This window comes from Lissotriton helveticus, chromosome 3_1 (genome assembly GCF_964261635.1).
Source record: "Lissotriton helveticus chromosome 3_1, aLisHel1.1, whole genome shotgun sequence".
Lineage (NCBI taxonomy): Eukaryota > Metazoa > Chordata > Amphibia > Caudata > Salamandridae > Lissotriton > Lissotriton helveticus.
The window spans coordinates 846,354,979-846,381,958 of record NC_136061.1 but is presented as its reverse complement, the minus strand read 5'-3'; the positions used below and the strand labels follow the sequence as shown (position 1 = coordinate 846,381,958).

The window sequence follows — 26,980 nt, the reverse complement described above, 5'->3', positions numbered from 1 at the left end:
TCATTTCCAATGGAGCTTAACGTTGAACTTTCAAAATTGATTTGGTCCATGTTTGAACGTATTCACAAAGCTTCATTACAGCACCATAGTGGAAGTCTGCGTCCTAGTTTCTGGAACCTCTGCACGTAGGCTGAGTGAGCTACTGGCCTATTCTGTTGTTAAGAAGTTCATAATCTATAATTCCTATATGGTAGTAATTAGACCTCATCCTCCATTTCTACCTAAGATAGTTTCGGAATTCCTTATGAATCAGCCCATTACTGTGCCGTTTTTATTCACTTATCCTTCTATTTTCACAGAACGTTCTCTGCACTATTTAGAGGTCAGCAGAGCAGTGTGTTTTTATCTAAAAAATGTAAAATTCAAATCAACTTTTTGACTATTACGTCTTAGTATGTACTAGTTTGGCTACTTTGAAACAATGTCTTTTTCATTCGAATAACATTTGTACATCCATCTACCAGACTATGATACTAGAGTTGACTATTGTAAGTAAAGCTACCCTTAAAAACCTTTGCTGTTGGCGGCCTTTGTCAGAGGTCTCTTACCATTCAGTGGGCCTTGCTGTCTTTCACCTCTTTATAGCATTACAGCTGAGTGTCACAAAAAATGAGGAATTTTTATGCTTTTTCATTGACCTTCATGAATGTTAGAATAAAGTTAGTCAGGTCCAGAGCAAATGTTTTTTTACTTGTCCTAGTTCTGCAGTGTAGGAATAAATAACCCTCCCACATCCCGGGCTTTTAGCATTGCTCAATTGGATACAAGACCTAAGGTTTATCCTACTCAACTCAGCATAGCCTTCAAAAATAATTGACTCTGTAATGGAACTGCTAATGCTAATGCAGTTTTTCCCGCCGTAGCAGCCCCGGACACGCCCCCCCGCCTGCCGATTGGTCCCCGCGCTACCCGCCCCCCAGCGGACCCTCCCTCACCGCTCCCTTCTTATGACGCCCCCAGAGCGACCACGCAGCGGACGCGCGCAGCGGGAGCACCGAATGAGCACCGAAGGTGCGCCAAAGGTAAGCCCGTCTGCGCCCGTCCGCGCCTGGACCGCGCCCAGCGCCAGGACCCCTGGCCCCCGCAGACCCCAGCCCACCCGCCGGACGTACGACGCCGCCACCCTCAACGCACTCAACGCCGGCCGAACCCCTGGATGCTACCGAGCCACCCCGAGACGCACCCAAGGACCCTTCATCTGCCAGTCCTGCAAGTTCTCCTGCATCCGGACCTGCACTGCACCAGCGTCCACCGAGCAGAACACCAGCAGCAACAACCTGAAGTGCATCCTGCTCAACACCCGCTCCGTCCACAGACACGCCGTCGAGCTCTGGAACCTGCTCGACACCACAGACCCAGACGTCGCCTTCCTCACGGAAACCTGGATGAACGCCTCCTCAGCGCCCGACATCGCCATCGCCATCCCGGACGGCTACAAGATCATCCGGAGAGACCGCGTCAACCAGACAGGAGGAGGCATCGCCATCATTCACAGGAACACCATCCGCATCACGACCAACACCGACGACACCATCGCACCCGCCGAACACCTGCACTTCCAGATCCACGTCAACCCCAAGACCACCCTCAGAGGCACCCTCATCTACAGACCCCCGGGACCACGCACACAATTCAGCGAAGACATCGCCGACTTCATCAGCCCACACGCCCTCCTCTCCGCCGACTACATCCTCCTCGGGGACCTCAACTTCCACCTGGAGAACAACGACGACCGCAACACCACCACCCTGCTGGAAAACCTCGCAAACCTGGGACTCAAGCAGCTGGTGACCACCCCCACCCACCTCGCCGGACACACACTCGACGCCGTCTTCTCATCCAGCAAAGACATCGCCTTCAGCCACGCCACAGGACTCCACTGAACGGACCACAGCTGCGTCCACTTCACCTTTAGAAGAACGACGATCCACCACCACCAGCAACAGGTTGCCCGAAGAAGCTGGAACAAGATCACAGCCGACCAGCTCGCCGCTTCCCTGAGTCAGCACCCTCCCGCCAGCTCAGCGAACCCCAGCCAGGCCGCCGACAACCTCACGAAGTGGATCAGCAACTGCGCGGACGAACTCGCCCCTCTGAGGACCCCGCCCAGCAGACCCGGCAGCAAGAAAGCCCCATGGTTCACCGACGAACTCAAGAGCTCCAAGAAGAACTGCCGAGCCCTCGAGAAAGTCTGGAGAAGGGAACCAACACCGGACAACAGGACCACCCTCAAGCTTGCCACCCGGAAGCACCACCAACTGATCCGCGCCACCAAGAAAACTGCATTCAAGGACCGTCTGGACAACAACGCACACAACTGCAAGGAACTCTTCAACATCGTGAAAGAGCTCTCCAACCCCAACGCCGTAAACAACGACATCACCCCATCGCAAGACCTCTGCAACTCCCTCGCCTCCTACTTCCACAACAAGATCGCGGACATACACAACAGCTTCAGCATTCAACCATCGCACACAACGACCGCAGCAACGCCGCCCACCACCACCCTCCGCGCCTGGACTCCGATCAGCACCGATGACACCATCCGCATGATGAACTCCATCCACTCCGGATCTCCAACCGACCCCTGCCCTCACCACGTCTTCAACAAGGCCGACACCGTCATCGCACCCCACCTGCGGGACATCATCAACACCTCCTTCGACACCGCCACCTTCCCGGAGAGCTGGAAGCACGCCGAACTCAGCGCTCTACTAAAGAAACCAACAGCGGACCCCACCGAACTCAAAAATTACCGCCCCATCTCGCTCCTCCCGTTTCCAGCCAAAGTCATCGAGAAGACCGTCAACAAACAGCTGGCCGCCTTCCTCGAGACGAATGGATCCCTCGACCCCTCACAGTCTGGCTTCCGAGCCAACCACAGCACCGAGACCGCCCTCATCGCTGCCACCGATGACATCCGAGCCCTGATGGACAACGGAGAAACAGCGGCCCTCATCCTCCTAGACCTCTCCGCGGCATTCGACACTGTCTGCCACCGCACCCTAGTGCAGCGCCTCAGCAACGTCGGAATTCAGGAGAAGGCACTGGAATGGATCGTCTCCTTCCTCGACGGAAGAACACAGAGAGTCCGTCTACCACCGTACAAGTCAGAGGCCACCGAAGTCATCTGCGGCGTCCCTCAAGGATCCTCGCTGAGCCCCACCCTCTTCAACGTCTACATGAGCCCCCTCGCGCCCATCGCACGCCAACACAACCTGAACATCATCTCTTACGCCGATGACACCCAGCTGATCCTCTCCCTGACCAACGACCCCGCCGCTGCCAGAGCCAACCTTCACGAAGGGATGAAAGATGTAGCCGAGTGGATGACGACCAGCCGCCTGAAACTGAACTCAGACAAGACGGAAGTCCTCATCCTGGGCTCCTCGCCCTCCGCCTGGGACGACTCCTGGTGGCCCCCCGCCCTGGGCACCGCACCCACACTGATAGACCACGCACGCAACCTGGGCTTCATCCTGGACTCCTCCCTCTCCATGACCAGACAAGTCAACGCCGTCTCCTCGTCATGCTTCAACATCCTGCGCATGCTACGGAAGATCTTCCGGTGGATCCCCATCGAGACCAGGAAGACTGTCACCCAGGCCCTCGTCACCAGCCGACTGGACTACGGCAACGCCCTCTACGCCGGAACCACCGCCAAGCTCCAGAAGAGACTCCAGCGGATCCAGAACGCCTCAGCCAGACTCATCCTCGACATCCCCCGACGCAGCCACATCTCCGGACATCTGAGAGACCTGCACTGGCTCCCCGTCAACAAAAGGATCACCTTCCGTCTCCTCACCCACGCACACAAAGCCCTACACGATCAAGGCCCGAGCTACCTCAACAACCGCATCAACTTCTACGCTCCCAAACGCCACCTCCGATCAGCCAGCCACGCCCTCGCCGCCGTCCCCCGCATCCGAAGAACGACAACAGGAGGAAGGTCCTGCTCCCACCTGGCCGCCAAGACCTGGAACTCCCTCCCTCCCGACCTGCGCCTGACCCAAGACCACCTCTCCTTCAGGAAGAAGCTCAAGACCTGGCTGTTCGAGCAGTAGCGGCACCCCCCCCCCCCAAGCGCCTTGAGACCCTCCGGGTAGGTAGTGCGCTCTATAAATGTCCTTGATTGATTGATTGATTGATTGATTAAATCATGGGCAATGGATGCCCATGGACTCTTAATGTGGCAGAATGCTTTGTTTAACTCTCTTGTCGATATTGCCTAGTATGCTTTATTTTTCCTAATTTTTCAGACCTGCTATTCCGCAATTTCAATTTATGGGTGCCACAATGTTGTTTTGGGAAAAAACGTATAAATAGTCCTAAAAATATGTCGAACCTTGACTTTGGTAAATTTTTTAGCGTGCTCCTACGCATTACACGATCTGGACTCTTCACCTTCACATCACTGGGTATTATTGTAACACTTATAGCTTCTATTAAGATTCCTACAATGCATATCCAGGCCTACAGGTAATCTTTACTTCTTAACTTGACATTATTAGGATTATTGGGGACTAAATGTGGCCTAGCGGCTAGGGCGGTCAACCTCGGAGCTGGGGAACCGGGTTCGAGTCTTTGCCTAACAAAAATGAATGTGTCCATCTGTAACGTAACTGGTGGTCATGTAAAGTACTCTGATCCCTTCGGGTCTAGTTCGCGCTATATAAAACTTCACAAAAAAATTGTAAGCATGCTGTATAAATATGGCTGCTTTAAATGTCCTGTTATGTATAAATATGTGCCCTTTTAATCTCCAGTACTGTATGAAGATGGCTGCTTTAGACATTCCTTACTGTCTAAAGGTGGCTTTTTACACAATGTGGTATTATTATAGCATGATCTTAGCCAATAAACAGCAGAGCTCTGAACAGAGTCAAAAGCAAAGATACAAGTGAACGGAGAGTGGCTGTGTTCTGAGAGTGGAGGTGAACTGTAATACTTTGTGATGTAGTGTTTTTCAAAAAGGTGTGTCTTTAGCTAATTTCTGAGTTGGAACAGAGCTGTGGCAGTCAGGATGGATACAGGGTTGTTGATCTAGGACCTTGCTGGAGACTTTTCTTTTATTTCCCTTCATCTCCAATCTGGTATTCTCTTGGTTGCGGGTGTGCGGAGAGCTATTGGAGGTGGTGAGCTTGTCTGGCAGATGTGCAAGGGTGCTGTTCGTGGTGACTTGGTAGATGATGAAGCAGGTTTTGATGGCGCTATGGCCGGGATGAATAATCAGTTGAATTCCATGAGGATGACTGTGATGTGGGCATATTTTTTTAGGGCTTCAAGGCTTTCTGGGACTTGAATGTGCTTAACATGTGTCAGTGAAGTGTGTGGGAAACTGTAGAGAAAGGCATTGCTACCGTTCAGCCCCAGCATTTTGAGTATTTTAAGCAGATATTTATTTCTGCCAATTTGTTTGTCCACAGATGGTCTCCTGTATCTCTCTAGTACTATATAAAGGTTGATGCCTCAACATCCTGAGTACAACATGCTTTTTAGAGGTGCCTCCTGTTGAATTTGTGTACTCTTGGAATCCGAAGCACAGTATAAACAGTTTCTGAACTGGTCCTTTTTCCGTGTGCGCCCTATCAAAATGTCCATATCTGCATACTGAGTAATGCTTAGTATTTGTGCATTTGCATCCTGAGTACTGGATTAGTAGAAGTGGTTTTGCAAATCAAGAGTTGTGTAACGATGGTCACCTCTTTTAGATTTGTTGGGCAAAAAAACACTACTTTTGTGTGAGTTTTAAAGAAAAGGAAAACTATGTGAATCTGGTATTGATGACCCCTTAACGCCGCCCTGGTCCTACCAATTTTAAATGTGGGTGGAATTTATAAAGCTGACAACCTAACCATGGTAAAAAAAAATATTTTGGATTGTTTCTCCACGATTTCAGTACAAGTTTGTGTGATCATCTTTTCGGGGGGGGGGAACCAACCCATTTAGTTTTTATTTATTTAACTTTTTTGTTTTCTGGTGTCTTTTAGGCTTCTTGATTTATCCATTTGTTTTTTAAAAAAAATAACTATTTTCAATGCTGTTCCATATTTGAGAAGAATTGCGGGAAGTTTGTTTTTAAACTTTGTTTCTCAATTTGTGGAATCATTTTTTCCCTTATTTAGGTAATTTATTTAAATCAAGATTCACCAGCCCGTGGTCATCAGGCTGTTTTCTCCATTTTGGGTTTTCCTTACTGTAAACAAACTCTGGGTTCTAAAAATGTAATCTCCGCTCCTTAGTTAAGACTTTAGGTGGGTTCTCGTCTTTTAATGCCACAGCACTTTTGGAAAATATTGTAAAAGTATTATTCCATTTCTGAGGTAGCTGCCTCAATATTGATATTTGCTTTTGTTACGTTTCAATTTTTGAACATTTAAATACATTTGTAGTAACTTTCAATTTTAAAAATTATTTTCTGTTGGAATGAATTAGCAGTAGGGTTCTAGAACATTTTGGAGTCTTGAAATTTAAGGAAATTTCAACCAGTTATTTAACCTATTAACATAATTTGCATTTGAACCGCAAGTGGTGTATTTAGTTCATTTTTCACATGGGGCAAGTTTAACAAAATTCGATTTATATTACACTTTACTCTGATGCATGAACTTTAAACTACAGTTCGCTGAACTTCCTGAGAATACACACAGATTTACTAAAAGATTGGTGTGCATAACTGTAGTTATATCACAGAGTGCCTTGGGTCATTTAATACCCAAAGAAATTGCTAACATCTACAAAATGAAAATGGGAGAGGTATGCTTCTTTACAGGTACCTACTCCTCGCTCACAGTGATTGCTGCCCAGTCTTGCTCTAAAGCATGCATGGCAAAAACCATGCTCACTGTAAAATTCGTATAGTTACACAACAGGGGTTCCAAGTGTGGGAATGTATAAACAATTGTCAAAATTATCAGTCAGTGAACAAAAGCAAATTAGCCAATCTTGATCGAGAAATTGACAAGACAGGGTGCCCGCTAATTGGTTTTTAAGGAAGCATATTACATTCATATTACTCAACAGCAAAATAGACACAGGATTACAATTGTGGTGATTTAGTGCTCAAGTGATCACACAGTGAGTACAACTTACATTGTATATAGTGTGCATAGAAGGGAAAACGACAGTGAAATACATCAGAACATTTTGTAACCAATTTAGTAATTTAATTTCAAAGGATATCAATCCATTCCAATTTTGGGAAGTGTTGATGGCGTTAAAACCCAAAAGAATGAGTGGATCATCACCAGGACAAGGACAATTAAATGAGCAAGGGCATAATTTCTGTAAAAAAAACAACAGGGTGGGTACTGGAATTAGTAAGTCAAAGAAAAATGTTTCAAAAGGAAGCCTTGGTAATCTTTACTTACATCACTTAAAGGGAACAGTTGATTTTGTAATAAAGAAGGAAATGTAATGCAGTCAGGCTAAAAATAAAATTATTAAAAATAAGTGAAGTACCAACAACCGGTGTCAAATTCTATAGCGTTCCAGCACCGGTAGAAAAACAAGAATGTACACTTACTGAAATACTAGAGAAAGGCCTGTATATATTGGGCCTGTAAAAACTTGATTTTGGTGGTAATCTCCAGTAAAATGCCATCGAAAATATTTAGGGCACGTGGCTGAGGTAGCAGCCAAGAGCCCCATAAAACCGAACAGATACCAGTTGGCTGTATGCATCAGTTATTTAGGAGCATCCGCCGGGAGACCGCTAAAGAATAAGAAAAGCAAGGAGAGAAGCTTCCAAAAAAGATGGCCATCGACGAAGGTGTCAGAAATAACATAGAAAAAAAACTTAACCACAAAAAGAATGGTTTGTATTGGAAAATCAATCCTTAAAAATACAGAGGCATATTTAATCAAAATTATGAACACCGAAAGATCTGGATATTGAAAAAAATATTGTACAAAAAGATATTGTACAAAAAAAAAGAGGTGGGGGGATTAACCCGAAAGAGACACCCTACAGAAATAAAAACATTTAAATGCAAAATAATAATTGTGGAACAAGAGAACTTGTGAAAAAGTCAAGGTAAACCACCAAAAAAGGGCAAGAGGGAGGTGAAAAAAATCGAGTTGTTGTAAAGTTTCACCATTACATTACATTGAATTCCATATGTGATATTTGTAAAGCACATACAACACATTATAGCACAGTTGCAACTCCACATACGTAAATGCAGAGACACTTGAGATATTTTGAGAAGGGTCTCTGTAAAAATGAGAAAGGTAGAAAAAGCTTATTCTTTTGGGTTGCGTCTACGCGCCTGACATTCGGAATGAATTGCTACCCTTTGAAATTAAATTGTTGCATTATTTAAATCCTATGATGTCTTTCATTGCCGTTTTCCTTTTGTACAGACTCTGTACTATTAAAAGCGCTCACACAGTGAGTACAACTTAATCACCACAATTTGATACTGTCTATTTTGTTGTTGAGTAATGTCAATATAATATGCTTCCTTAACTCGTTGACCGCGGCGCGAATTGCGTCGCAGGAGTTTTAATCAGTGGGCGGGGTTCGAACGTCCCCCGGCTGTCATCTGCACACACCCACCGTCACGTGGGACGGCCTGGGCCGTCCTGAGCAAGGAACGGGTTAAAACCAAATAAGTGGGCACCCTGTTTTGTTCATTTCTCCATCACAATTGGTTACTTTGCTTTTGTTCTTTGACTGATATCTTGACAATTAATGTTTCTGCATTCCCTTACTTGAAACCACTGTTGTGTATCTATATAGTATTGCCCCTGGTTCCATGTGCCATTTGGGCTTCTCCTGTTTTGTGTAATTGAGTGTAAACTTTTAACGTGAGTTAGAATTCTTCTACCTTTTTAGGGCTCGCTCTGCGATTGCACGCCAAAGGCCTGCTGTCGCAAAGCGAGACTATTGTAATCATTCCGGCTTTCAAGGACTAAATAGGAGAGGACAAGAGAGTGGCACGCAGCAGCCTGCCGGAATCGGATCAGGTCGCGTGCGTCATCACGCGCTCCGATTCCGACAGGCTCTTCACAACACACACACACCCCGCCCCCCCCCGCCGAGCATACACCCCCCCCGCCGAGCATACACATCCCCCCTGCCCCCCCGCCAAGCATACACCCCCCCCTGCCGAGCATACACCCCCGCCGAGCATACCCCCTCCCCCCCAAGCATACACACATGCACGCACCTACATAGACAGAGAACCCCCCGGCGCTTACACACACAACCCCTACCTCGTATCGGCGTCTTCGCGCTCCCTTGCCCCCGCTCCTCTGGTGCGCACGCACCACTGGTTTCGAATCCCTCGTCGGCTCCTCTGGGGTGCGCACGCACCACAGGTTTCTATTCCGGGTTTATTTAAACAGCCAATCAGGAGGCAGAACTCCTTTAAGACATGCTCCCTCTCTGGTCCGCTATTTTTAACTGCACGGTGCGTCGTGCACCCCAGCAAAAACGGCAGCATGGGCCAATCACCATTGTTCATGAACAAACCGTCTTTATTTATTCTTTATATATGGTGAGTCTTGTTTACTCTTTATGTTTGTTGCCGAATTAAATCATATCGAAATGAAAGAAGGCGGCTAGGTACCCGGTTTGCCGAATTTGCAACTTGTTTTGTTTAGTGTGGTGGGAGGCTGGGATTATCCTTTGCTTATTTCCTTTTCACGGCTCCTAGTTTGTAACTGCTTCTCCGATCGGGGTTTGCCCAGTAGTGAACAGCATGTATGGGGTAGTTGGTCTCCTTACGATTTTGGAGACACCATGGGTCTGTTGGCAGATCAAAAGTGATCTAATGAAACAATGCAGCGCCCATGGTTATACAATACTTAGACAGACATGCCCAAAAAATGCTGATGGATACTAGTCGGTACTTAACAAAAATAACAATAAATTCAAGTCTTGGGTAATGATTTAATTCCTGGATTATTGAATCCCACAAAAGTAGCTCCTGTAGTTCCTTTTCTTGCCTCCCTATTGTGGCTGTAATGCCCCTTCAGAGCGGGGGTGGACTTTTGCAGCCTCTCATCATTGTGCGCATGAGTTGCATGAGCCGTGTACTTATCGCTAAGAACTTTGTCCAGAAAGACGAAGATTCCAGAATCGGGTAGATAAGCTCGGGAATGTGTCTTTTCTGTATTCTGCCATTAATTATGTGAAATACTTTGATTCTATAGCTTGGTCCCCATGTACCAGACTTCTGCACAAGCCAGCTGAATTTTAAAGTTGTCACCTGCATTTCTACTCATGCCATTACAACACAAGCGTTCAACGCATGCATCGTTACAACTTGTAGACTTTACTACGCATTTTGTACTACGTATATGCTTTTACTATGCTTGCCTGTACATCGAATTTCGTTGTAAAGGAATGTATGGTAAACTCCTATGTGTAGAAAAAAAAATATAGGCATAATCGTGGAAACAGCTGTGTTGTTGGTAGGCGATCCCCGCCGTTAGAGGCAACTGAGAGACTCTTCCGCTTCCTCATAATGATGTGCACCAACCCCTTCAGACAAGCTGCCTGCACCGCACAAACCCTGAGTAGAGAGGATAGGGCTACTATTTTAGGAGCTGGGGGGCAGAGGAGGTCATGAACGGGTAGTATTTTAGGGTAGTGAAAGGGCTTGGGGGGTCGCGCAGGGTTAGTGTTTTAGGGTTTAGGGTAGGGAAAGGGCTGAGTGCCAGGGCAGGTCACACAGGGGTAGGGTTTGGGGGGTTGGGTCAGGGGAAGGGCTGGGGGTCAGGGGGAGTCGCGTTTGGGTAGGGTGTAGGGCAGGCAAAAGGTGTTTTATTTTTTATTTTTTAGAAGCTTTGGGGGCTAGGGCTGAATCAGGGACTTGGATTAGGAATTGAGGTAGGGGGTCAGGAAAACCTTTACCTTGGGTATGGTTTTATCAAACATGCTTTTACAACAAATTTTGTTGTAAAGGCATGCATGTGTAAGGCATATTCGTTGAAAAAATATGCGTGGTAAAGGTTTCCATTGTAATGGCATTTGCATTGTAACGCATGTGTGGTAAAGGCATGCGTTACAACGGAATGTGATGGAACTACATACAACCGCGCGGTGAAGCAATATGACTGGTGTACTTCCAAAGGTAATCTTGGAAAGTAATTTGTGTACCGCTGATGCATAGAAGCATGCTACTGGGTATTGATCCTCGTGTATGCATGGAAACAAAAGGCCCCGCAGATTTTACGGCAACAGAAAAACAAGCTAAGCAGGTTTAGTGCCCCAGAGACGATTCTTCAGGCCACGCGATAGCTATTGTTTGTTTTGCCTATGTCAGATGGTAAAAGATACCTTATGATAAAAGTGCACAGCAGGAAAGAACAAGGCAGATTTTGTCCGCCAGAGATAGGGGTTTGACTAACTGGAGCAAAAACCACGACATCCACAGGCCTGCTGTGAAGGGTTTGTGCTACTTAAGTTCGTGTTTGTGAAGAAAAGCAATCTAGCACTTTGATGTGGAGGAAAATCCGCTCTCGGTGACAGGCCAGTCCAATACTTGGATAAAAAACAGCTTGAAAGTAGTTTAGCTGCATGAACACTTTGTAGCAACGTTTTAGTTATCTTACAGGTGATCCATTTTAATAATCATCATTGAGCTAAAAAAACGGATTATTTATGCAGAAGTTACTTTATTACGGCTTAAAAATCATTCTCAGAGCCTAGTCCTTATCAGTCAAAGTGCTCACTGCTAGAATGTTTTACTTCATGTCGGAGTTCTGTCTGCAACTCATAAGACACAGTGTTCAGACAAGTGTCACAGTCAAATGTTCTTGAACTGTCCTTTTGGGGAGGACTGTCTTGCAGTCATTCCAAGACCCGGCAATAGCGATCATTGTGAAGGCCCATCTCCCCCTCCTCTTAGAAGTGATATGGGAGAGCCTAGTCACCATTTTTTATCGATTAGATTTTAGTTTGATATTGTTGAGGCTGCTGGAAAATCGATGCCATAAGGCCGAAGCCAAAGTAATAGTAAATTCACACGGTGGGAGCATTGTTAGTTAGTTGCGGCACTCTTCAGGGTTGCCCTATGTCGACTGTGCTATTCACACTTTCTATTAAACCTTTGACTATAGCTTTGTGGCAAGGTCCTCAAATCAGGGCACCTCTTCAGGGTGCACCTAAAATTAAGTTGTTCAATGATGACTTGATGTTTTATTTGAACGCAGAAGAACAAAATGTCGCCATAGCATTTGCCAAAATCAAAATATTCTCTGATTTAGTGGGGTAGAAAATTAACCATATGAAGTCAGAAGCTCTCTTGTTCAACTCCTCCGAACTTGTGCTACCTATTGACATGCAGCCACAATTTCAGCCCTCAAGCTCTAATAGATAACTGGGTATTCATGCATCTCATGATTTTTCAAAACTATATCAACTTAACTATCTACCAACTCTTACTAAAGCCTAGAATTTACTAGGATAATGCCATTCTCTTCCAGGGGATCCTCATCAAAGTCATAAGCATTAGAATATTCCCGCCCATGTGCGGGACCCCGGAAATACTATATTATATGTGCCCCACATATATATATATATATATATATATATATATATATATATATATATATATATATATATATATAATATATATACATATATATATATAATATATATACATATATATATATATATAAAAACATGCAATAGCAGCCAAATAAATAACAGAGCTGAAATATGCTGAAAAGAATTTCCACCATACATGAGTAATAAGCATTAGAAAACATGAGAAAAACAACACAAAGTTTGTTTTAGAAACTGTTTTAATGCTCAGGATTACAGGTAAGTAACTAATCCTTATTTTCCTTTAACAATTATTGGATGCATAGCATTAATCAAAATGATGATTCTCCCACTTTTCCATTTTATCTTCTCGCTTCTCTAGCCTCCTGCCCATGCACTCACCCCAGAGTTTATTCAGAAGGCACCTCCCTCAGAGTGCCAGACTCGTAGTCAGTAATTGCCAGTTGCATTTATTAAATCACATGCAGTTCACTATCATGTGGTGCAAAATCGTGTTAGCTGCACCTTTGACGAATCTGTAAGAGTGTTTTATCTGTCTGTGTGTCTGTGTCTGAGTGTATCTGTTTGTGCATCTCAGTTTCTGTTTGTGTTTCTGTCTCTGTGTATGCATGTCTGTGACTGCAACTCTGTCTCTGTGTGTCTGTTTCTGTGTGTGTTTTATTGCCTGTATGTGCAACTTTGTCTTGGTGTTGGATCTCTGTCTTTAAGTGTGTGTTTCTGTCTTTTTGTGTGTATGTCTTTGTCTTAGTGACTGAAAACATGTTTTTGTGTGTACATCTATTTTTATTCCCACTTAAAGCCCTGCCTCACCCTGCATTTCTGACTGCCCATAGTAATCTTGTCCTTCTAATTCACAAGAGCTTGTGTTTTCTGTACTGTTTCCACCCAACTCCCCCACTCCATCCATCCATCCCCCACTCCATCCATCCATTCCCCACTCCATCCCTCGCCCCACACTCCATCCCTCGCCCCACACTCCATCCCTCGCCCCACACTCCATCCCTCGCCCCACACTCCATCCCTCGCCCCACACTCCATCCCTCGCCCCACACTCCATCCCTCGCCCCACACTCCATCCCTCGCCCCACACTCCATCCCTCGCCCACACTCCATCCCTCGCCCACAATCCTTCTCTTGCCCTCCCTCCCTCTATCTCTCTCTCGCTGTCCCTCTATCTCTCTCTCGCCCTCCCTCCCTCTTGCTCTCTCTCCCTCCCTCTATCTCTCTTGCCCTCCCTCTATCTCTCTTGCCCTCCCTCTATCTCTTGTCCTCCCTCTATCTCTTGTCCTCCCTCTATCTCTTGTCCTCCCTCTATCTCTTGCCCTCCCTCTATCTCTTGCCCTCCCTCTATCTCTTGCCCTCCCTCTATCTCTTTCCCTCCCTCTATCTCTTTCCCTCCCTCTATCTCTTGCCCTCCCTCTATCTCTTGCCCTCCCTCTATCTCTTGCCCTCCCTCTATCTCTTGCCCTCCCTCTATCTCTCGCCCCCCTCTATCTCTTGCCCCCCCCTCTATCTATCTCTCGCCCCCCTCTATCTCTCGCCCCCCCTCTATCTATCTCTCGCCCCCCCTCTATCTATCTCTCGCCCCCCCCTCTATCTATCTCTCGCCCCCCCTCTATCTATCTCTCGCCCCCCCTCTATCTATCTCTCGCCCCCCTCTATCTATCTCTCGCCCCCCCTCTATCTATCTCTCGCCCCCCCTCTATCTATCTCTCGCCCTCCCTCTATCTATCTCTCGCCCTCCCTCTATCTATCTCTCGCCCTCTATCTCTCGCCCTCTATCTATCTCTCGCCCTCTATCTATCTCTCGCCCTCTATCTATCTCTCGCCCTCTATCTATCTCTCGCCCTCTATCTATCTCTCGCCCTCTATCTATCTCTCGCCCTCTATCTATCTCTCGCCCTCTATCTATCTCTCGCCCTCTATCTATCTCTCGCCCTCTATCTATCTCTCGCCCTCTATCTATCTCTCGCCCTCTATCTATCTCTCGCCCTCTATCTATCTCTCGCCCTCTATCTATCTCTCGCCCTCTATCTATCTCTCGCCCTCCCTCTATCTCTCGCCCTCCCTCTATCTATCTTTCCCCCTCCCTCTATCTATCTATCGCACTCACTATCTATCGCATCACCACAGCACCAACACAGCATCACTCAGGGGCATCACAACATCACTATGCGCTACCAAAATGCTTAGAACTACAACAGTAACTTACAATATTATTATAATATAATATTATTGCCAACATTGCTTAATATTTTTCAACAGCTATCATCTTGCAAATCATCTCTATACACCAATGCAGACTTTGCTAAAAATGTAATGCAACACATTGTCATATACAATGCCAATAACTCAAACTTTAATGCTGCGAGACCTATTGCATTGCAAATGCTTGTTATTAATTGTCAAATGGGCTTCGGGATGGTGGGAATAAAATGGAATAGAAGATGTTGCTACTGGTTATGTAGATGGGTTAAATCTAAAAGTTGAAACATAATTTAATCCGGTTGCCACATAACTTTTCCTTTAGGTTTTCAGTTCATGAGCTGCTTGTTGCGACATGTTGTATGTAGGCTTATCAATAACATACAGGGGATTGGAGCCCGTTCATTCCGTTCAATTGGTTGGCTTTCCAGTCACTCATTTGGCTGCTTCATATTTGTGTCCCAGCTTGACAGACTCGTGTTTGCCCTCCCATGAAGCATAATAATTGTCGCCATATCATCACTCTTCATTGGCTGGCTTCTGTGTTTGCACTGCTTGCTTTTCAAACACTATTTTTTTTCCTTTTGGGTTATGTGTTTTTTGGCTTACTCCCTTTGAATACTTTTTTTGCCCTGCATTCTTTGTTGTGGATGTCACTCAGGTGCACTTTCCATATCACCTTCCATGTTGCATTCACCCTCGTGTACCCCCCTCCCCACATCCCATAGTTGCTTTCTAACCCATGTGCTTCTCCACTGCACATTGCACCCTTTTGTCTGTTTCCTGTCCTCCACTGCTGCTCATTGCTCTGCCGTCTACTTTTCCCACCCACGCGCTCTTTATTGCTTCCCTCACATGTGCCCCTATGTTGCTTCTGACCCTCACCCGTGCCCCTCTGTGTTGCTTCTGCACCCTCCCCCATTGCTTTCCCATCCGCATGTTTAAATAAAAAGGGTTTTTTGAGGGTTTTTTTTATAGTTACTGGTCCAACTCTGATCAATAACCACAAAGAAAAAGAAAGTGACCGTGCCAAAGACTTCTTCAAAATTCTTTAGCCGTGCTTCACAACACACAAACAAGCATTTACAATGCAATGGTTTTGCCTTTGTTAAAGTTAGAGCTATTGGCATTGCCCTTGACATTATTTTTATTTATGTTTTTTTTTAAAACATAAATAAATGGCATTGTCATTTACAATGCAACTAGCTTTATCTCTCGCAAATGACACACGCAAACACCCACAGAGAGCCCCCCCACACACACACAGAGCCCCCCCACACAAACACACACACAGAGCCCCCCCACACACACACACACACACAGAGCCCCCCACACACACACCCACACAGAGCCCCTCACACACAGCCACACAGAGCCCTCCACACACACCCACACAGAGCCCCCCCACACACTGCGACCCCCCCCACACACTGCAAGCCCTACACACTGCGAGCCCCCCCACACACTGCGACCCCCATTTCAATAGATGTGTGATGCTTACCTGGTACTAAATTGGTCCCTGCATGGCTGAAAGGTTGAAATGGTGTAGGAGGCAAAGGGACAAATGTGAGCATGGAGAGAAAGGAGTATAAGTTTGAGATTAGTGACTGGGTGAAAATAAAATCAGGAAGGACACAGGGTGGTCTTTCCAAATTAGATGGTCTATTTCAGGTAGAAAATGTCAGTAGGTTCTTTGTGTTCTTGAGGGGGGATAGGTCCAACCGGCACCATAATCGGACGTTTATTGTTTATACCCATTCACAACAGGCAACTAGGCAGGATGGCCGTCTCAGAGCCCAATCAGCAGTGAAGCAACAAGGTCCCTAAACCTCCGTAAAAGCATGTGTAACACTGAGGGGCCCTCCTCAACACACACAGGGCTTGATAGAACTTAATTAGTTCCATACTGACAATTATTGCCAGACCAAAAATGTGTTTAAAACAGTAACATACACACTTGATATCTAGGAGAGCTCACCGTGTAGCACTGCAGACCCCAATTTTACCCCCATTTTTGCCTGCACACCCTAAAAACGACCATATACAACATGTATACACTTTACGCGTTTAATAGCAGTTGACTAGGAAGTTCAAAAAGCTTTTTACAAGCGAGTAGTCCGCCTGCTCACGTTTTTTCTGGGTTTTCCGCTGCTTGAGTTCGCATTTTTAACATGAAAAGCAAAAGGAAAAACACACAGACTCGATGGGCTACTCAACATATCTAATAATATACAACCGGGTATTTGCGTGTCTAAAGTTCAAAAATGGGTTTTGGCAACTTCCAACTGAGCGTTGAAGGGACTGACTGAGAAATGTGTGTCTCCGAGGCAGGGTGACAGTGTAAACAAGCATTTACAATGCAATGGTCTCGGCAATATTAAAGGTAGAGCTATTGGCATTGCTCATGACATTTTTTTGGGGGTGTTTTTTAAAAAAAATCATAAATAAATGGCAGTCATTTACATTGCCCATAGCGTAATCGTTAAATAAATGGCCTTGTCATTTACAATGCCAATAGCTTAATCGCTCGCAAATGCATGACCTATTGCATTTTACACCCACACAGAGCCACACACGCAAAGCCACCCACACACACATAGTCACCCACACAATCTGCACTCTGAATCTGCACTCTGAATCTGCATTCTGCACTCTGCACTCTGAATCTGCACTCTGAATCTGCACTCTGAATCTGCACTCTGAATCTGCACTCTGAATCTGCACTCTGAATCTGCATTCTGCATTCTGCATTCTGCATTCTGCACTCTGCACTCGGAATCTGCACTCGGAATCTGCATTCTGCACTCGGAATCTGCACTCGGAATGGAATCTGCACTCGGAATGGAATCTGCACTCTGCACTCTGAATCTGCACTCTGAATCTGCACTCTGAATCTGCACTCTGAATCTGCACTCTGAATCTGCACTCTGAATCTGCACTCTGAATCTGCACTCTGAATCTGCACTCTGAATCTGCATTCTGCACTCGGAATCTGCATTCTGCACTCGGAATCTGCATTCTGCACTCGGAATCTGCATTCTGCACTCGGAATCTGCATTCTGCACTCGGAATCTGCACTCGGAATGGAATCTGCACTCTGCACTCTGAATCTGCACTCTGAATCTGCACTCTGAATCTGCACTCTGAATCTGCACTCTGAATCTGCACTCTGAATCTGCACTCTGAATCTGCACTCTGAATCTGCACTCTGAATCTGCACTCTGAATCTGCACTCTGAATCTGCACTCTGAATCTGCACTCGGAATCTGCACTCGGAATCTGCATTCTGCACTCGGAATCTGCATTCTGCACTCGGAATCTGCACTCGGAATGGAATCTGCACTCGGAATGGAATCTGCACTCGGAATGGAATCTGCACTCGGAATGGAATCTGCACTCTGAATCTGCATTCTGCACTCGGAATGGAATCTGCACTCTGAATCTGCATTCTGCACTCGGAATGGAATCTGCACTCTGAATCTGCATTCTGCACTCGGAATGGAATCTGCACTCTGAATCTGCATTCTGCACTCGGAATCTGCACTCGGAATGGAATCTGCACTCTGAATCTGCACTCTGAATCTGCACTCTGAATCTGCATTCTGCACTCGGAATCTGCACTCGGAATGGAATCTGCACTCGGAATGGAATCTGCACTCTGAATCTGCACTCTGAATCTGCACTCTGAATCTGCACTCTGAATCTGCACTCTGAATCTGCACTCTGAATCTGCACTCTGAATCTGCACTCTGACTCTGCACTCTGACTCTGCACTCTGACTCTGCACTCTGACTCTGCACTCTGACTCTGCACTCTGACTCTGCACTCTGACTCTGCACTCTGACTCTGCACTCTGACTCTGCACTCTGACTCTGCACTCTGACTCTGCACTCTGACTCTGCACTCTGACTCTGCACTCTGACTCTGCCCTCTGCCCTCTGCCCTCTGCCCTCTGCCCTCTGCCCTCTGCCCTCTGCCCTCTGCCCTCTGCCCTCTGCCCTCTGCCCTCTGCCCTCTGCCCTCTGCCCTCTGCCCTCTGACTCTGCCCTCTGACTCTGCCCTCTGACTCTGCCCTCTGACTCTGCCCTCTGACTCTGCCCTCTGACTCTGCCCTCTGACTCTGCCCTCTGACTCTGCCCTCTGACTCTGCCCTCTGACTCTGCCCTCTGACTCTGCCCTCTGACTCTGCCCTCTGACTCTGCCCTCTGACTCTGCCCTCTGACTCTGCCCTCTGACTCTGCCCTCTGACTCTGCCCTCTGACTCTGCCCTCTGACTCTGCCCTCTGACTCTGCCCTCTGACTCTGCACTCTGACTCTGCACTCTGACTCTGCACTCTGACTCTGCACTCTGACTCTGCACTCTGACTCTGCACTCTGACTCTGCACTCTGACTCTGCACTCTGACTCTGCACTCTGACTCTGCACTCTGACTCTGCACTCTGACTCTGCACTCTGACTCTGCACTCTGCACTCTGCACTCTGCACTCTGCACTCTGCACTCTGCACTCTGCACTCTGCACTCTGCACTCTGCACTCTGCACTCTGCACTCTGCACTCTGACTCTGCACTCTGACTCTGCACTCTGCACTCTGCACTCTGAATCTTCTTCGTTACTAAAGTCAACAACGTATAGATGAGTTTAGAAAAGACTGGTTATATTTAAACAAACACATCCCAATAAGTGCGCACGTCGCAGTTTATGAAATTAGAATTTCAATATTCAGTCAAATAAATGCACCAACCTCCATAAGGCGCTATGTGGAGCCATGTTTTCTGGTCTCTAGTAAACAAAGGCATCGTGTTGTGGTCCAACCCTCGGCTTATGTGGATTATTTTATAATTTACCTATTTTTTTATAATGTTACACTCCCGACCTCCATACGGTGCTGTATTAAAAGCCATGTTTTTGGGTTCAGACGAGACGCTCCTGCTCTGGTGTGAAATTATAAATATAAATATTCAGTAATGTCAATTTTCGGTAAAATATAAGCACACCAATCTCGTAAGGCGCTTTAAAAGTATGTGTTTGCTCCTGTATACACACGCATCAGCCAGTTACAAAGGGGCTGATGTCTAACGCTCCGTATCGAAGATTTAGTTATAAGATATATTCAACAATGTAAGTGCGCCACCCTTCACTAGGCGCTATTAAAAGCCATGATTTGTATCTCCTTTTAGAAAGAAGCCTTTGACGTACATACGGGCACATAGCTGCCAAGGTTTCAGATTGCTACGTGTGACATTTTCATAATTTCAGTGCAATTATGAGTGACATTTCAATGACTATGAGTGACACTATCGCCGTCACAACTATCAGTGTCACCCGACCATCACTGGCGCGGCCCAAACATAGCTGCCAAGTACTCAGTACACACAAGTAACATTTCTGTTTTCAAGTCAAGTATAAGTGATTTTCACATCTCCTGTGCAATGCCTTCAGTGATACTTTATAAGGTGCAGTGGTTTAAGAAAATGTATGGTACAAAATGATAAAAAAAATTGTATTAAGTGCGTGTAGTACCTGGATTAAATACACCACTCACACCTGGTATGATTTGTGAAGTTGCCCTGCACCCTTTTCTGCCATACCATACCTTCCTGTAACATGTTTTAGTAGCATTTAATAAAATTCAGCAGGTAATCTATACCAAATAACAGCTGTCTTATCTCAGGGTTGGCCTGTTTATACCCTTTTGATCTGTAAGTAGAAATTAATTTTGTTGTAAACAAAATGTTACACTAGTTTGGTATTTCAGTTTTAATTGATACGCATTACCTAAATTAATGACAGCAGTTTTCCGATCTCTGAAGAATTTAGCTGTCATCTGCCATGGCGCGCACTGCACATTTATCCCTGCTCCCTACCAAATTGTTGCTGCTGGCTGACCTCATCCTCGCGCTGGGTTGGGTTGTCTCCCAGGTTCTACAGTACAGACGGCCTTCTGATTTTTGGGATGGGGGATGTCACAAGCCTCGACTGGAACCTTGACAAGTTTGGGCTGGAGGTCACACAAACGCTTGGGCGCTCTGCTGACCGAAAAAGGCCCGGGATCGGGAAAATGAACAAACACTGTGCCAGTTCCTGAAACCATATGTGATTGGAGGGCAAGAGTTGCAAATCGATTCTTCACAACAATCCGAGGTAAGTAATCTGTGGGGGGTTAGGAAGGCATGGGCCCAGCAGGCTGCAAACCAACAACCTCTACCATGACCCTACCCACAACACTGAAAGGGTCGGGTCAGACGGCACAGAAAGTCTGCTGATGGCAGCGCTGCAAAGAAAAACAAAGATGCCGCCCGGCGTCATTCTGCCTATCTGGGGCCAATCTGCGAGGTGTGTGACGCTGCTGGCCATCAAAGGGGAGCCCCTTTGATGGCACACACTTCGCAGGAAAATTGCAGGCAAGGCGCCGCTCATGGATCACTCATGCCTGTAGCGCTGTAGAGAGCAATCCGGGCTCTTCTATAATACCCAGAGTAAACTCGGACAGAGGCAGGCCAGGCGGGGCACGGCAAATCTGTAAAACACGGGCCTCGCCATGTATGATTCAATTCCAGCTCCGATTATTCAGTTTCTTCATTATAAATTAACAGAAAAATAAAATAATTTGACTTACGCAGAATTACATTTATTAAAGTTGAGCAGCAGACTCACGGGGGCGAGTGAGTCACCCGCCTGCAGCGCTGGGGGTCGGCTGAGCCTCAGAGGGTGCAGCTCGGGCTGCCCACGGGATCCGTTATGCCGCCACCGCTGCAACAGATGGAAGCAGCGTGCTCAACTGCACTACCAAAATCCCGCGCGCGCACAGCAGTGGAGCAGCCCAGCCAGTTACTAAATTTAAAATATACAGCCCTCTCGCGCCTGCCTGCCCACCCAATTAAAACGGGTCTCACAATTTGCCACTCACAATGACTCCTCTTCTGACGTCAGTCCTCTTGGTGTTACATTGTAGCACAGGAGCAGATGAACCATTCCCATAGCCTGCCGTAGAAGCAAACATCGCGCTACGCGCTACTACTGCAGATTTCAATATTGGTGCATTATAGGCACTTTGGCTTTACATCTGAGAGTAATGGGGTCCTCTAGAATTTAAATATATCATAATATAAGCACGGAAACGGCCAGAGGCGGTGTACAAATATGCCCGGCTCCTTATACACAAGCCTCGAATTACCCCGACGATTAACACAGGCAGCCCACTACAATTTACTCTCTCGTCAGCATTTCGCCATACAGTTGAAATTGTGGGAAACCGAGACGCAGAAAGTCCCCGACGAGAAGGAGAAGCCATCCATTGCCCCCGCTGAACTCGAGAGGCGAGGCGCCGCAACCCTGCAAGCCAAGTCACTTGCAGGACTCGGGTAGAAAAGAAAATTAAGCGCGAGATTACCTATCATTTCGGAGCCATTTCTTCCACTCAACAGGATCATTATATGAAGAAATTGCGGCACAAAGCAACTCAGCAGAAACATTTTGACAAAAGCTCCGGCACGCTGAAACCACCGCAGAATCCCAATAGCCTGGGGGCAATGAAAGCAAATGACCTGAAAGGAACAATTCCTCGTGTTTGCCCACAGAGTAAAGCCAGATTCGGGGGCGTTCCCGGCTTTCGGCTGACGTCGCGTGACGTCGGCAAAAGCCAAAGAATCTCGGGAACGCCTCCGAATCTGGTCCGGCATTGACGGACAGGCCCCTCGTCCAATGGCTAGGCTCCATTTATGGAGCCAGCCAATGAATGACGAGGGCCGACCCAAAGCCACACTACAGTTCTCATCAGGTTTTCGCCTGCGCGAAAAAGATGCGCAGAGCGCATCTTTTCGCCAGGCAAAACCTAAAAAGTGAACATTTGAATTTTGTTTTCCTAAGCAAGTAACCTGAGGCGTAAGACACTGACGCGTCAAACTAAAGGGGGATTTTTAGTTATCTCCTACACTGTATTTATCTTGTATTGAAAGACCTATTGTGGACAATACCAGTAGTTAGGGAGGACTTTGGGTTAAACCATTTTTTAGCATGGATTGGTTTTCTTGTCTGTCACATTCCCTTCCTTCGTATTCGATGAATTTCGATCCTCTGCTTGTGTTTATCCATCCCCTGGAGCCTAGTTTATTTACCATCTTATTGATTGCTAATTTATACGGTTAAATGAATGTTTATCTTTGTAAATGTTTTTCCTACAATGCAGTTAGAATTAAATGTCATTTTTAAGTTCGCTCTAAATAAAACTTTATAAATAATAAATGAATAATCACAGTTTGGAGAACTTAACCCTCTATTCAAGTCTTTCCCCTATTATAGCAGTTGTAAATATCAGATACCCATTTTTGCAGGTGAAAGAATGTATTTCCTCACTGTCCATTTACCTTTATTTCTCTAGGTAAAGTAATAGCTGCACAATAAATTATTTGCTGTGTATTAAAAGGAAGATTGAAGAGCTGATGAGAAAACTTTTGAAATTTATAATGTTTTTAGATTAATATATAGACTGCTTTCCCCCACATTAAGTGCACCGGCAGTACTATGTAGAATTCATATTGAACTCTTGAATGTTTGGTTTCTCCAAGTATAGCTTTAGCACCATAACTGGAAGGTTTAGTTCAATGATTTGTAAATTCTGTTGATTTTCCACGTTTTTTTTAGAAATTATTCTAGATTTCTGATTTAATTTACATTTTTACTTCATATTTCAGCTTCAGAAGCGTTTCATCCTAAACTTACCATCATTCAACGTCCGAATCATCGATAAAGACGGAATCCACGACTTGGAGAAGATCTCCCTCCAGAAGGCCTAACCCTGCCCATTCAGTCCTTTTATTTGCTCTTCTCGTTTTCTACTGGTTTGAAGTTAGGCGTGTACAGAAACAAATTCAAATAAAACTTCGAATTTCCACTGGTTGTGCCGATGATAGTCTCATTACATCTCCTCCAGTTTACAGCAGAGCATGTTTGTACACTCGTTATTTTATGTCAAGGTCTACCAGGCAGCACAGCTATCTGGTTTGCAAAGACATGTAATGGACATTCTGAAAGCTGGCCTAGAAATGCATTCCGCTTATTGCTGACGGTTTGAAACTCACATTTGCTTGCTTTTTATTTGCTGGCTTTATTTCTTTTAGGCTATCCAGCATGTCTCTGTCCCTTCTGTGGAGAATACCCTGTTTACTGTATTTTGCCACGAGTGCTCACGGTCTTTGAACAGGCCTTAAACACCTTCGCTGCTAGGCCTTTTCCACCCCTGTGCTAAGCCTTTTTTTGGCTATTTGGGGTATATCGCACTTAGGCCCCTGTAACTTTTTGACCACATAAGGTATCCACGCCAAATTTGCGTCATTTTTTTCCAACATCATGGGGATTCTAAAGGTGCCCAGAATTTGTGGAATCACCCGGAGGGGACCCAGAAATCAGCCAAAATACAGCAAATGTTTGTTTTGTTTTTTGGAAAAAAGAGCAACAAATGAGTCTGGTTTTTTCCCCTGCAAATGGTATCAAAAAAGGGGTTGTAGTGCTGAAATCACCAGCTTTCAGGGACACGCAGACTTTTGTCAGAAAACCAAAATTTTTTACAAAGTTTTGGCATTTTTCTGAGACACAACCTATTTTTGCTATTTTTTGTGCTTTCAACCTCCTTCCAGTTAATGGTAGAAATGGGTATGAATGCAATAGTGGTTCCTGGAAAGCTCAACATTTTAGAAAAGTAGACACAATTCTAAATTCATCAAGAAGTCCTTTGTGTAGATCCTTAAAGGTTTTTTTAATAGAAACTAACAGTTAAATATAGGGAAAAATTGAAAACTTTCCACCTGTAACTTCTAATTATGACAGCTGTTTGATAGCAATATACCGTTACATCTGCTAGACCTTTCTGGTTGTGGGCATATATAGGACTTGTAGGTTCAACCTGACGAACACAGAGCCAATAACTGAGCAGCGACTTGCAATGGTTTTTTATTATGTGCTGGGTATATAGTAATTATTCTGGGCACATGTATACATGGAAAAATCGGTATGAAAGACACCTATATATTTCTGAAAGGGGAACAAAATAAAGAATTTAGAAAGAGTAGATATTTGCACATTTCCGAAATTGGGAATACCCATACTAGCATGAGAATTATAGGTAATTTTTCAAAATGGGGTGACTTGGCTCTCAACAGGTTCTGTTACCCAGAATCCCTTGCAAACCTAAAAAAGTGTCCAAAAAAAACCACATTTTTTTCACATTTCTGTGGTGGAAAGTTCTGGAATCTGCGTGGATCCACAAAATTCCACTCACACAGAATGCCAGGCAAACCTCAAATTTAGCTGAAAGAAACACATTTTCCACATATTTTTGTGTGGAATCACCGTGCCGGCACAAATGTCCTACCCCACAGCGCTCCCCCTGAGTCTTCATAGTAAAATGATACCTCACTTGGGTGGGGCAAGGGCCTGTGACTGGGAAGGGCCCAAAACATAGGGAATAAGGGTATAGCACCGGGAATTCTAAGCGCTACATTTTTGTTAAAAATAAGTTTTCAGCAAATTCTGCATTGGGCACCCACACAAGTGAGGTATCATTTTGCTCTGGAAACTCAGGGGAACGCTGTGGGGTAGGACATTAGTGCCGGCACGGTGATTCCACACACAAATATGTGGAACATGTGTTTTTTTCAGCTAAATTTGAGATTTGCATCGTATTCTGGGTAGGAAAACGTTGGGCGATCCATGCAAGCCATACCTCATTGGACTCCCCCAGGTGTTTAGTTTTTAGAAATGTTTGGGTTTGGCACTTTTCCAAAATGGCTTCCGAGCCCTGGTTCAAAACCCCAGGTGCCCCCCTCCACACCAGGTAGTTTTGCTACAGGTAATTTCTCCACAGTACGATTTGGGCCATTCATGTTGCAGCCACTATGCCTACCCACACAAGTGAGGTACCATTTTTATCGGAAGACCTGGGGCACGCTGGGTGGGAGGAAATTTGTGGAACTATGCAGATTCCAGAACATTCCCACACAGAAATTTGAGAAAAAGGTGATTTTTTTTTCAGCAAAATTTGAGGTTTGCAGGGGATTCTGGGTATGAGAATGTTGGGGGACCCACGCAAGCCATACCTCGCTGGACTCCCTCGGGTGTCTAGTTTTCAGAAATGTGTGGGTTTGGTAGTTCCCAAGATGGCCGCCGAGCCCAGGGCCAAAAACTCATGGGACCCCCCTTGCAAAACCAGGTTGGTTTGTAATAGGTAATTTTGATGTTGCCTTGATAGGTTTTGGGCCCTTGCCTGTCGTGGGTCCTTGACCCACCCAAGCGAGTGAGGTACCATTTTTATCAGGAGACCTGGGCGAATGCTGGGTGGTAGAAAATGTGTGGATCCACGTAGATTCCAAAACTTTCCCAGACAGAAATTTAACAAAAAAGTGATTTTTTTTGTAAAGCGAAATTTGAGGTTTGCAGGGGATTCTGGGTAAGAGAATATTGGGGGACCCGCGCATGCCATACCTTGCTGAACTCCCCTGGGTGTCTAGTTTCCAGAAATGTGTGGGTTTGGTAGGTTTACCTAGATGGCAGATGAGTACCAGGCCAAAAACTCATGGGACCCCGTTGCAAAACCAGGTTGGTTTGTGATAGATAATTTTGATGTCCCCTCAATAGGTTTTGGGCCCTTGCCTGTCGCAGGTACCTGACCCACCCACACAAGTGAGGTACCATTTTTCTTGGAAGACTTTGGGGAATGCGGGGTGAGTGGATCCACACAGATTCCAGGACTTTCCACCACAGAATGTGAGGAAAATGGGTTTTTTGGACACATTTTGGGGTTTGCAAGGGATTCTGGGTAACAACCTGGTGAGAGACAGAGAAGTCTCCCCATCCTGGATTCCCCTGGTGTTTAGTTTTAAAAAATGTACAGGTTTGCTAGGTTTCCCCATGTTCCGGCAGCGCTAGGGCACTAAATCCAGAGGTAGGCACATCCTGAAGAGAATCCGGTAGCTTTTGGGCTTTCTGCCGCCTGGGGAGGGTGGAAATAGAGGGCTATTGCCCCAATATGCCCCCAAGAGGGGCAGAAAAACTGTGGCTATTCTTTTGGGGGCATGGGGATGCCCATTCTGGGAAGCCCCAACCCTTACTAATAGAAAAGCCAGCATAGTCGCTGGCGCCTAGTGGACTTTCAGTGGAGATCAGGAGCTACTTCCCCCAATCCGCCTCCTGAGGGGCAGAAAGGCTGTAGCATCTTTTTTCAGGGGGGGGGGGGGCAACCCCCACCCTGAACTTTGGAGGAA

General features: G+C 45.9%; 1 protein-coding gene across 1 annotated transcript in view; it reads left to right on the top strand.

Annotated features, from left to right (window-relative positions):
- Positions 1 to 23,616, top strand: part of PSMB2 (proteasome 20S subunit beta 2) — a 192,166-nt gene extending 168,550 nt beyond the window's left edge. Inside the window, exon 6 of the mRNA XM_078681151.1 lies at positions 23,417 to 23,616. Coding sequence (XP_078537277.1) covers positions 23,417 to 23,518 — 102 coding nt within the window. The 3' untranslated portion in view covers positions 23,519 to 23,616. The remainder of the gene's footprint in view (positions 1 to 23,416) is intronic.
- Positions 23,617 to 26,980: the final 3,364 nt, after the last annotated feature.